General features: G+C 46.3%; 1 protein-coding gene across 1 annotated transcript in view; it reads right to left on the bottom strand.

Moving 5' to 3' along the window:
* Positions 1–779: 779 nt before the first annotated feature.
* Positions 780–13,329, bottom strand: part of LOC144821559 (uncharacterized) — a 227,148-nt gene continuing 214,598 nt past the window's right edge. Inside the window, exon 4 of the mRNA XM_078678745.1 lies at positions 780–3,350. Coding sequence (XP_078534871.1) covers positions 1,663–3,350 — 1,688 coding nt within the window. The 3' untranslated portion in view covers positions 780–1,662. The remainder of the gene's footprint in view (positions 3,351–13,329) is intronic.

The raw sequence follows: 13,329 nt of genomic DNA, 5'->3' as shown, positions 1-13,329 counted from the left end.
CATGGCATCACTATTACACCCATGCAGTCCGTAACTCACCCATTCAAGGTCCTTTCTCTTACTCTGGCCCCACCGCCTCAGCCTTACTACCCAACTGTGGCCCGCAGGCTTCCCATGCTCCTTTAGTCATACATTCATTCACCCTTTTATCTCTCCTCCAGTTGAGCCCTCAGCTGCTTACTCATTCTCACCTCAGCCAGCCAACTACACAAACACTCAACAAAGAAGCACTTTGCCGTATAAAACGGACCTACTGGCTTTGTCAATGCTTGTTTACATCTGCAAGTGATATTTATGATCCCCTACTCCCTCCTTCCCTCACAACCCATGTCACCACTTACCCTTACCCTGTTCGGTTACTATAAGCCTCTCCCCATCTTCTATTCTAATGTTTTGTACAATTCATTGCTTTTAACGTTCTACACTTTCTCATGACACTGTTGTACTTACATGTGATGCTCCTTCTGTTTCACTCAAATTATTCCCAGTGATTCATAAATGTTTAATAGCTAGCCTCTATTAAATTGACTTGATTTATATAGCTCTTATTACCCCTGACGAGGCATTGAAGAGCTTTACGGCAAAGACCCCAAAGTTAGTGGTTAATTGGAGCTAGTCTTGCATGCTATGGGAAACCATTCCATTCATCTGCTCCAGTTTCTTTGAGGTACATTAATGACTTAGGTGTGACCATTAAAGGGGGCTATGTGAGAAGCAAATGCTTGCTGGAATTAATATTATATTGGCTTAAAACACTTAACACATACAAGCACGAGATTTAGAGTAATTTATATACAAAAAGGCATGTAGAAGGGCTGCAGAGGTGTATTCATAATTAATAAGGGAAGGAAAATTTAATTCAAGGTACATTTTTCATACATGATGTTTAAGAATATAACAGGTGAAGATGTTTTGTAAACAATCTTAAATTCAACTCTAATGGAATGTGGCGTATAACAATCTTGCTATAGACACTTGATTTTTTTTCTCGTTCATATCTTGATTAGGACATTTTATTGCTTGAAGAAATAAAAAATTAACATCTATACACTAATACAAAATTCAAGTGAACCATTATTGGAAATGTTGACATAACATCTGAGTGCACTTTTGAATTTTTACTGACGATACAGAAGACAAATCACAATTGCAGGTATATTCAAGCATAAGAACAGAGAAAAGATGTGACTCAAGAGACAGGAAGCAAAACAAATAAAGTTAATCAATTGAGAGATTCATGCACCAAACACAATATTTTAAGGTCAGAGTGAAATAATGGGAATATCTGTCAACAGCACGGTTTTTAGATCTGAATTTTGTTTTACAATAAACCTTTCATCGTTCCTACCCTGCATCCTTTCTTTCTGGATCCTATCTCCCATACTTCTTTTCTCAGTACTCCAGATTCACTAATGTATCATGCAAGGTCCTTAATACCCCATGTTGATGTCTTGGATGTCTGACACAAGAGGCAAGAATCAATAATAAGTGTTGTGCGTCCTAGACATATGTTAACTAAAGTTCGGCAAACGCACAACCTGAGAAGCCTTTCTTCAAATGAAACTATTAACTTCACAGCTATGATACTCAACTTTAAAGTAAGCATTAATGGGGAGATTTACTTTGGATTAGAAATATGTCAATACCTTAACTAAGAAATCTTTATTTATGTATAAACCAACTTCTAACATCGAAATACCGAAAGAAACCCCTCTTGGTATTTTTTGCAGAACTGAGTGGGGCCTGCTCTGTTGGTATTAGTTGCTTTCTTGTAGAGACGCTTGCAATCAGCATGGCCCGCTCCCTCATGGCCATCAGCGACTGAATGCGCTCCATGTAGCCTGGTTTGGCTTCCTCTTTCTCCGACAGGATCAGCAGGTCAATATACTCTGGCGTTGAGAGTGGGTTTGGCTTCAGGGCAATTTCTTCTAGTCTCCGGAGACACTGAGACAACTCATCAATGAGATCTACAACTTTCTCTTCAACGCAAGCAAGCTCCTCATTCAGCTGCTGAAATATCCCTTCAGCCGTCATCACTTCGCCACGTGCAGCCTCGTAGTTGTCTTTTAACTCTTGGTAAGTTCCACTTTCAATCTCAACTTCATAAATCCATTTGTATTTCTGATTGAAATGAACACTCCAGATACAGTGTCCTGGACAAATACGGCAAGTTTTATCTTTATCCATTGCCCAACAGTCATACTTCTTACCATCATCAGGAATCCCACATGGATAGTGACAGGTCTGGTGACACCTCTGACAATTAGTTATGAAACCAGTTATTTCCTCTTTTTTTGCTACAGTTTTGGGCACTTCATACTCAAAGTTCTCATTGGCTTTCATCTTATCCTTGTTTTGCTCCAAGATGGCCTTTGTGTTCCTGATCTCCTCCTGCTTTGTCAGACCACCTTTGATCTGGGGCTGCAGACCTTCTACGATGACCTCAAGCTGCTTGCGCTCTTCAAGAACTTCCTTGGTTAACCGCAAGCTTTTGGTTTCCAGCTTGTTTAGTTCAATAAAAAACTTCTTGAGGCTGTTCACACCCATCTTCCAAAACATCTTATCAAAGTTTTCATCCTCTTCAGCACTCTCCATTAGTTCATCACATCCATTGTAAGCAAATAGGGCAGAATTGTTAAATTTGAAATGGACAGGGGTACCATTGTCCTTCGGACAAGGCATCTCTGCTACTCTAATTGCTTCTAGTACTGGAGGTTTTTGACCATCGGCAAAGGTGACCAGTACCAGTATGTTGTCAGCCACATCCTTTCCAAAAATAGAGAGGATGGAATCAAATATATATCTCTGTGAAGGAGTGAGACGAGCCAATGAGGACTGGACTACAAAGCATACTGCATCTAGATGATCAACACCACCGGGTGTAGAAAAGAACTCTCTAATCTGTTCAACTAGGAACCTGTCTCTGTCGATGCCCTTAGTATCGCCGAATCCTGGTGTGTCTATAATAGTGAGGGAGTTTGGCACTTGGAAACCCTCTTGGTGAATGAGGTGATACGAAGTTATTGACGAAGTTTGGCTCTCTGCTTGTGATCGATTGGTCTCTTCATCAATTAGTTTAAATCTGAAATCGTCCTCCCACTTAACACCTAAGATGTAGTTGGCCATCCCATTGATTAAGGTGGTTTTTCCTGATCCTGTTGCTCCAAGTAACATGATCACCTTGTCATTGTAGGTAGATTTCTGTGGTCCAAAAGTGCACTTCTTACGATATCCGTCCCTGTCAATCTTCTGTCTTCGAAGATGAAGTTTGTGAATGGATGGCTTGCTCTTTTCCTTCTCAATCTGAATGCTTTTCTTCAGAAAATTATTTGCCGAACTGAGCTTGCGATCTGTTGAGAGATTTAAATATTGTATACATATTTGAATCATGTACACAATCTTAAATAGCATTCTACATACTAATCTAATGCAAAGTAGATAAAGGCATAACAAATTAAAAAATAATAAATCAGTTAGTTTTCCACAGGCTGAGCCTACTGGGAACCCTGCCCATCCCAGTGGCTAAGGCAAACAATGTGGGTGTCATTTTAAATGGTAAGCTGAACTATAAGCCCCAAGTCAAGTCTCTGGTCTCTTCCTGCTTTTACATACTAAGAATAGTAAAAAAAACTTTTTCCATGTATTCAGGCAGAAACACGTAGGACAATAGTCCTGTCTAAACTGGACTATTGCAATAGCCTATTAAACAATGACGTGGAATTTATCAATAAGCTTCAGACTGGACAGAATGCAGCCGCAAGGCTTCTCTCTGGGACTCCCAAATAAAATTCTGTATTGAAGGTTATAAGAAAATTGCATTGGCTGCCAATCAGAAGCCGAATAAAACTTAAAGCGATGTGTATAGCCTATAAGGCGATACACAAGATGGGCTCTGGTTTTTTTTACACACTCCTTGCAGATATACACACATGGCAGATATTTGCGTTCCCTATGGACGAATCTGTGAACCACTCTTCGAATTTATAGAACAAACTGGGGAGGCAGAAACTTTGTGGTGGGTACTACCAAGCTGTGGAATAAACTACCTCCTCATATCAGAGCCTTTCCCACTCTTATCTCTTTCAGAAAACAGCTAAAAACCTGGCTTTTCAATAAGTAGGTTTGTCCAGCTCAGAAGCAGAGAGCGCCAAGATACCTTTTGGCTATACATGCGCTCTACAAATTGCATTTTGCACTCCATGTTATGTTATGATAATGAATCTTGTATTGCGCGTGACTCACCCAGGGGCATCTCAGCGCTCACCAGAGGGGGGATACTGTGGTCACAAAGTTTTCAGAACAGCCAAGTTTTTAATTGTTTCCTAAAAGTCAGGTAGGTGGTAGATTTCCGCAGCATCACTGGGATGGAATTCCAGAATTTCGGTGCCACAAATGAGAATACTCTACCGCCTGTGCGGGTTAGGCGAATCCGGGGAATGTTCAGGAGGGCAAGAGCATTTGATCTTAGGTTACATTCACTCGCGTGCTTAAAAAGTTTATCCCCAAGATAAGCTGGGCCCTCACCTCTTAGAGCCTTAAAGGACAGGCAGCAGATCTTGAACATGGCGCGTTTTTGAATCGGCAGCCAATGCAGTTGTTTGAGCAGGGGGATGGAGGGAGTTCCAGGGGGGCAATTCAAGATCATTCTGGCCGCGGTGTTCTGTATTACTTGCAGCTTTGATAGAGCAGTGACTCCTACCTCCGCCAGCAGAGCGTTGCCATAATCCAGCCTACTTCCTATCATTGCCTGTACTACGGTTCTGCGGTGCTCCAGAGGTAGATAGGGAATAATTCTGCGCAGTAGGCGCAGGTTATAATAACATGATCCTTTGATATTTTTCACATTATCCTTCATGTCCAGCTTGACATCCAGTTGGATTCCCAAGCTTTTTACTGAGGCAGAAGGTGTTGGTGCTGAGCCCAGTTGGAGGGGCACCAATCCGGAGTCAACAGGTCTGCGGACTTCCCTAAAAGCATTAGCTCTGTTTTCCCCGGGTTAAGTTGTAAGCATTGCTCCCTCATCCAATTTGCGATCGCCAGCATACCACCCTTAAAACGTTGTTTCTCTTCAGTGATGTTTTTACCGATTGGGAATAGTAGCTGCGTATCTTCGGCGTACGAGATAACCTCGAAGCCGAAGGATTGAATCAACTTAGCCAGTGGGGTTAGATAGATATTAAATAGGGTAGGGCTAAGACATGAGCCCTGTGGTACCCCCTTATCCAGTAGGAACTTTTTTTGGAAACAAATGGGCCAAGCATGATAGTTTGCCATCTGTCCTTTAGGAAGTGTCTCAGCCACTGTAGGGCAGTGCCGCCTATACCACACTCACTTAGTCTCTCCGCTAGCCTTTGATGAGATATCGTATCAAAGGCCGCGGAGAGATCTAAGAGGATCTGGATTATAGAGCCCCCGTCATCGAGGGTACGTCTTAGTGAGTCAGTGACCGCCAGAGTGGCTGTTTCTGTGCTAAATCCCGGTCGAAAACCTGATTGGGACGGGTCAAGCAGGTTGTTTACTTCCAGGTATTGGTTAAGTTGAGTCTTGATATTTGCTTCCAGTAGTTTCCCCAGTAAAGGTAGCAAAGATATCGGCCCATAGTTTCTTAGCTCCAATGGGTCTGCGGATGGTTTCTTCAGAATCGGCCGCACGACGGCTTCTTTCCAAGCCCTCGGGATGAGACCAGTCTCAATTGACGCATTGAAGATACGTTGGATCATTGGGGCACATATTGGGGAGATAAGGGCCATCATATTAGGTGGACATATATCCTGTGGGGACCCGGATTTAGCTACTGATAGTAGTTTACTTGTCTCTGCCAGCGAGACCTGATTAAATTGATTAAGCATAGCTCTATTCATTGTGGGGGGATTTTCCGACTCATTGTTTGACTGGGTCTTATTAAAATCCGCAACTGGGAAGTCTGCGTAGGTTTTTGCGATTTTATCATGGAAGAAGTATGCAATAGAGTCACATAGTTCTTGGGATTCTGATGGTAATTGTTTGCATACTGGGGGGAAGTGAAATTTCTAACAATATCAAACAGGGCTTTGGTCGGATTTTTTGACTTTTCTATTTGGGTTTGAATATAGAAGCACTGAGCGTTCTCAATTTCATGATGATAATGAGATAGCGCTGTTTTATATGTTACCCTGTCTTCCCTGCACTCCAGCGCCAGTTGCGGATCATAATCTACTCAGATCACTCACCGCCCTTCGGCTCCCGGACTCAGATGGCAGCCCTACATCAAATTCACGGTATCCTGACTGGGACCCAGGCAGCGGATCCTTCGACCATTCCGCACTTCCTTAAACCACATCTAATAGCTACACAGGCCAGAACGGGGCTCCGTTCCTGTGCCATTGGCAATACACACGAACCTTCGAGTGGACACACACAATGGATCGAGTGCCCTCGATATTTCTCAAGAATCTGTTGCCTTTTCATCCAGAACGGGGATCCGTTTCTGTGCCATCACCAAACCGAACTTTTTCAATTGCACCTACTCAAAGGATTGAGCGCCCTCGACCCTGCTATATCACGTCAACATCAATTGCAGGGCTCCGTCTGTGAGGCCACCACCCTCTTCACTCACTCAATCCGGCAACCCGGTCCTGATGAAGATCCTAAATCGATAGGATCGAAACGCCGTCGACCCTCAATACAGCGGGACTCATGGCGCATCATCTTCTTTGGTTCCCAATCAAACATCAATTACTCATTTACTGAGGACGAACCATAATTTTTGTATTTACTGTTTTTTCACTGTGTCACCTTGCGTCCCTCGATGTGTTCACCCACATGTCACTCGCGCCGTCACTCTTTGTTTCACTATCACCTAGTGCACAAAGCCCCCTTGGGTTGCCACCGCATGTTATGCCTCCAGTGCTGCTTTTTGACTGTTTTGTATAAAATAGGTCCTTAAATATATGATGCTATATGCACTTCTAAAAGTTTAAATTCTGAGTCTCTCTTCCTTTGTCGTCCATGTTCTTTGTAATGTCTTGTACATGCAAATGTATCTGCCGCTTTAGTGAATCCAATTGAGATATTGTTGTTTTATGCATATGTACACCCAGATCTCAATCTGGTCTACGTGCTATACTCCTGTTGCTTTTCCCTACAAATTGCATTAACATAACATACTGTCACGAGCATGTACCAATTTGGACAACTTTCTTTTGTTTACTTTTAAGGTGAGGGTGTCCATTGGAAAGGTAAGAAGCAACTACACAGGGGTATTTTTGAACATTCGGCTCATTTACACATACACCTCCAAAAATGCTTGAGTTACTGCATATATAGGATAAAGGTAATGAAGGGCTTATATAACGCGCACATTCAGCCAAGGGTGTCATGGCGCTACCACTTAAGAAGAGTAAAGGTAAAATCGAGGGAAACAGCGGTTTCAACGTGGGTAATACCATGCGGGCAGGTTACAACGCGGACATATATCGTGCACGTTGTTACCACGCATGGCATTACATTGCAAGTCGTTTCAACGACTTGCGCAAGATGGCGCGCAACACCAGGAAATGTGTTGGATTTTGAATCCAACACATTCCCTGCTGTTGCGCTAACTGGAGTAGGAATAGTAATTTATACTATTCCTAAGTCGAACGCGCCAACTAGTGCAAGTCGTAGAAATGAATTACAATGTAATGCCATGCATGGTAACAACGCGGACGATGTAACATCCGTGTTGTAACCGACAGCGTGGTATTTGCTCGCAGTGTAAAGAGACACATTCGAAATTGCTGTACCTATATGACACAGGCAAATGCTACCTCAAACCACAGTGTTTTAAATGACTGTCTAAACGGTTCTAGTGATGTTATTGAACTGTAGCTGCTGGAAGAGAGTTCCAAATCTAGGCAAAAATTTGAGAAACTGAACACTCAATACTTCCTTTTCGAAATCTAGAGACAGTTAGTATATTGGCCTTGGATGAGTGCAGCAATCTGCCTGGAGCATATCTTACTATGCGTTTATTAAAAACAAATTCAGGGCCAAACCATGAATAGCCTCGAAAACAAGACAGCAAACCTTAAATTGAATGCTTTGTACTATCTATAGCCAATGAAGCATTTTCAACAGTGGGAGAGTTTGTGCTCTGCGAGGGATTTCGAACACCAGATTGGTGGCTGCATTCTGCAGTATATGAAGTCTCTTTACATCACAGTCCAGGAATCCCAGGTAAATGCTGCTGTCATAATCAATCCTCCCTCCTGTCATATCTGCCATGATTGTTTTCAAGGATATAGCAGGAAGGGGTTTGGCCCTAACGAAGGACAGGGCCTTAATATTAATATAATATAAACACCAGATCTGCGTGCAGTCACGCGCAAGACATCTTTGAGCTTCTCGATGCAGAGAAGCCACTTTGTCTTATGTTGACCGAGACTTGGTGGGGAGAATCCTCTAATCCGGATGTTGCTATGGCAATCCCGCCTGATTATAACATCTTCAGGAAGGATAGAGCTAAGGGAAGGGGCGGAGGGGTGGCACTGGTGGTGAAGAAGGGCACGGTGTGTACCATCTTGCCTGCGGATGATATCCGCGGCTCCGAGTCCCTCGCTTTCTCGATCACCCTAGCTCCGCACCAATCAGCAAAGGGATTATTAGTATATCGACCTCCTGGCCCGCCTGGAACGTTTTTTGAAGACCTCGATTCGGTTCTGCTGGGACTGGCCCTGAAATCAGAACACTGTATAGTCGCTGGGGATTTCAACTTTCGGATGGACGATCCGTCTGACCCGGCTGCTATTAAGCTATCTGAGGCTATGTCTCCGCTGGGCCTTATCCCTTATCTGCAGGGGCCTACTCATGTTAAGGGGCACACTCTTGACCAGGTCTTCTCCACATCCACTCTTGTGGTGAAAGAGATTCTCCCGGTGCTATGGTCTGATCACCGACTTGCCAAATTTGCGATCAAAGGCATAGCCAGGTTGCCCATCTCTGTGCCACAGCAGCGGGGACGAGCGTTTAGAGCGTTCAATCGCGTGACTCCTGAGATGTTGGCTCAGGCCGCCCTGGATCATCCCTGTCTCCTTTCAGGCGATCTGGAGAGAGATCTGGAGTCCCTGCAAGCATGGCTTTCCGATAGGCTTAACGATCTAGCCCCGGTGTTGCCCCCCCCGCTCGACATCGAAACGGGTCTCGGCCCCTTGGTTTACCGCTGCACTGTGGGCTATGCGGCAGCAGTGTAAGGTAGCCGAAAGGGCCTGGCGGGCACACTACAATAGTGTGGACAGGCTGACCTACAAGGCGGCGGTCAAGGCTTATCACCGGGACATTCGCCTGGGGAAAAAAGCCTACCTTGCAGGGAGGATAGAAGCGGCCTCCAACTCCTGCAAGGAGATTTTCACTATAGTGAGAGAATTCATCTCCCCTCGGTCCATTACATCTGAAGAGATGCCCTCAGAATCCTGGGCCGCGGATCTCGCTTGTTTTTTTACAAGCAAGATCAAACTTATACAGGACTCCTTTCCATCTGGAGCACCTGTAGGGCCGTTTAAACCTGAGGTTGACATGTTCCCGCTGGCCTCGCATGGCGCTACGTTGGCTGTCTTTCCATCTTTATCAGCCCCTGCCTCCTTAGTGCTTATGGGCAATCTTAAATCTGGGTCGCCATTGGACCCTTGCCCGGCCAAATTTTTGGGAAAGATCGCGGAAGTGATCAATCCATTGGCGAACCCTCTTCTGATCCTCTCGTTGAGCCAGGGAGTGGTTCCGCCGGCCTGGAAGCAGGCAATGGTCATCCCGCTGCTTAAAAAGCCTGGTCTCGATCCGAAGGCCCCAGTCAACTACAGGCCTATTTCTTTGCTGCCGGCTCTCGCAAAGATTTTGGAGAAGCACGTTCAGACGGTGCTCTCCAACTTTTTGGAGACCCACGAGATCCTGCATGCTACCCAGTCTGGCTTCCGCGCAAATCTCAGTACCGAGACCGCGCTCCTTGAGGTTTCTGAAACCATTAAAGGGGTGTTGGATACTGGGGGCAAAGTCATGCTGGTGTTGTTGGACTTGTCGGCGGCTTTTGACACCGTCCCTCATGATGGCCTTCTCGCAAGACTCTATGAGATTGGCCTTCGAGGGACGGTGTTCAGCTGGTTTTCTTCCTTTCTAGCTGGCCGCCGGCAAACGGTCTGGGCCTCTCCAGACACCGCCGTGATGCCGCCTTTGGGAGTTGGGGTCCCTCAGGGCTCTATATTGAGCCCGACCCTCTTTAACATCTTCATGACCCCGCTGGCGGCGTTGGCGGAGTCGTTTGGGGCCCGGATCGTATCCTATGCCGACGACACCCAGCTCCTCTTCTCCTGCAAGAGAGGTGGAGACTTTGATGGGGAGAGTATCCGGGATTGCCTTGGGGCTGTTTTTAAATGGTTCCAACTGAACAGCCTCAAGTGCAATTCCGATAAGTCCGAGGTACTCTTCTTTGGGTGCGACACGGAGCCAATCTGGCAGGCCTGGTGGCCCATCGATATGTTCCCCCCGTCTGGTTCTTCCCTCATGGCTAAGAACTTGGGGGTTAAGATGGACAAGGGGCTAACGATGAAAGCCCAGATCCTCGGGGTGACTGGCACCTGTTTCGGCCTACTAAAGATGTTGCGGAGGTTCTTACCTCTGCTGTCTGAGGAACACAGGAAGCTGACCGTGCAGGCTCTGATCGGCTCTAGGTTAGATTATTCGAACGTTCTTTACCTGGGCCTTCCAGAGTACTTGCTGCAGCGGCTGCAAGTCGCGCAGAATGCGGCGGCCAGGGCCATTTTTGGTCTTAATAGACGTGCTAGCGCTTCGGGTCTATTGCGGACGCTGCACTGGCTACCCATCCGCAAACGGATTGCCTTTAAGGCAATGACTCTGGCCTATAAGGCTCTCCATGCGGTGGGAGCAAAGTACCTCCAAAAGAGACTTGCCTTCTACCATCCGGCTCGCTCGTTGAGGTCAGAATCCTTATTCCTGGCGGCTGTTCCGCGAGTGAAGAGAGCGCGCCTGGGTGGCCGCTCCTTCGGTTTGCTGGCACCACAGATGTGGAATTCGCTTCCGCTCTCACTCCGGGGAGCCACTAGTCTTCTTGCTTTTAGGAGAGGTCTTAAAACCTGGTTGTTCACCCAGTAGGCCTCTCAGTTCCCTTTTTTTTAATTGTGTTTTTTCTTGTTACTTCATTTTACTGTGTTATGTCATGGTGATGTAGTTCTCCTTACCTAAAGCGCCGGGACACTCTTTTTGAGTAACCGTTGCGCTATACAAAAGAAAAAATAACATAACATAACATATTAGACTAGAAGAAGAGTTTGTCCTAACCGTTGAATTTGTGTACTGATAAAGCAATTAAACAGACTTGAGCCCATAAACTTAATTAATATGGACTTTATGCATGTATTTGCAAAGTCGTTCTTTTTGTATAAACAAATTTGATCCACTTTATAGCATAAGTCAGACAAGCATGGATACGCATCCTTTAGTGCACATTAAAATAAACCATATAACAAAAAGTGAAAGAGCACTAAAATCAACTTTGTGCCAAAACTATTGTAACAAACAAACAATTAGTGAACGTGATACAACACCGGTCACAGTTTATGGATCAAAAAGCAGCAAGTGGACAATCTTTTGCATTCAAATTGTCTTCCAACTATTCAGTGTTGCTATACACAGGGGAAAGAAAACATTGTGCCTAGTAGTTAGGAACTTTTTTTTGGGGGGGGAATATTTTTATTAAGGTATTATAAACCTACGCCCCTCAAGGAGGGGGGGTGAATACATCAGTCGATCATGTGCTCAAATTTTTATAACCTACAGGGTTACATAAAATTCACCATGAGAGAGGAACAGTAGAGCAGATACCCCCACCCGACCCATGATGTGAATGGATGTAGCAAGGTGCACTTTGTGGCTTGTGGGAGCACCGCTCCGGGGACTAAAGGTGTTGTGCTAGGAGCTCATCCGAGTCGTTCTGGTATCGTGTGCGGGCTGGGGGTGAGTGGGAGTGATGACCCCGTGTGCGTACATGCAACCCTTCACGGTTGTGCTAAATGCGGGTGCACAAGAGAAGTAACAAAAGAAAAACGCGTGCGTGTCGGTAACAAGGTACCAGCTAAGCACTAAACGTAGAACTATGGGGATAAACTTTTCCAAGATGTATGTACGGTAGGATAACGCGTGGCGAGCTAGCGGGAGATTATGGACGCTGTGTGTCGAGGGCACAGGGGGGATGCAGCTCGAGGGCCAGAAGTCTCAGGGGATCCCAGGGGTGGAGGGGAGGTTAGGGGGCATCCGGCCAGGGGTCGATGGATCGCATCGACGATGGGGCACAAGGGCAAGCTGTCAGGCCTGGGGGGGGGCGAGGGTTCAATGTCGGGTAGACAGTCAGGGGGAATCAGGGCGTCGGTGGGAAGCGCGTGTGGGACGGGGGGACGGCTCCGACATGTCATCCGGGTTTGTTTCCTGCTTAAATTGTATGAGCAGTTGTGCCCATTCCAGGGAGATGGGGTGTTTGCGCGTTCCCTGCACCTCCTCTGCGCATATAATCTCTGCCTCTGCAGCCCCCCATTTGTTCACTGCCCCAGTCCAGGCCGCAACTGGAGGGACCGAGGGCGCTTTCCAGTGCATTGCGATGGCTCGTTTGGCCAATAGGAGGGCGAGGGATGTGAAGCGCCACTGCACTTTCTCGGTTTTCTTGCACTTGTAGAGTCCCAGTGCGCAGACCTCCCAGGAGTCAATGTGCGGTAGATTAACCAGTGGGTGGAGCGTGCGATGTATCGTGGATCAGTAGTGGTGGAGGGAGGGACAGTCCCAAAACATATGTCGAAAAGCCGCATCTGGTAGTTGACAGCGCGGACAGTTAAATGGCGTGTCCGGGTAGTACCGGTGAAGCCTGTCTGGCGTGAGATAGGCTTGGTGCAGCACGTTAAATTGTATGTCCTTAAACCGTGCATTCCTTGATACCTTCTTCGTGTATTCCAAGGCGCACACCCACTCTGTGTCATGGAACACCCTACCGACGTCGTCTTCCCAGGTCTGACGTGGGGCGTCTAGGGGGACATTATTCAGTTCCCTAAAGGCCTTGTAGTGCCAGGTAATGAGGTGCCTCCCGGCTCCCATGCGGAGGATCGTGTGGAGCACCGGGTGTGTGGGCGGTTCGCCGCTCTGGAGATTCCAGAACGGCCGTACGCTGTCCACTAGCTGTCTGTGCATGAGGAATTGTCCTCGAGGGAGGTCATACCATTCCTCCAGTTGTTCGAAAGTACGTAGTTGACCTTCCTGGAACAGTGCCTCCACCTCTGTTACATCATGGTCCGTCCACGTCTGTATGGTCCTACTGGTGTA

Source organism: Lissotriton helveticus, chromosome 2_2 (assembly GCF_964261635.1).
Source record: "Lissotriton helveticus chromosome 2_2, aLisHel1.1, whole genome shotgun sequence".
Lineage (NCBI taxonomy): Eukaryota > Metazoa > Chordata > Amphibia > Caudata > Salamandridae > Lissotriton > Lissotriton helveticus.
This window is presented reverse-complemented; position numbering and strand designations above follow the sequence as displayed.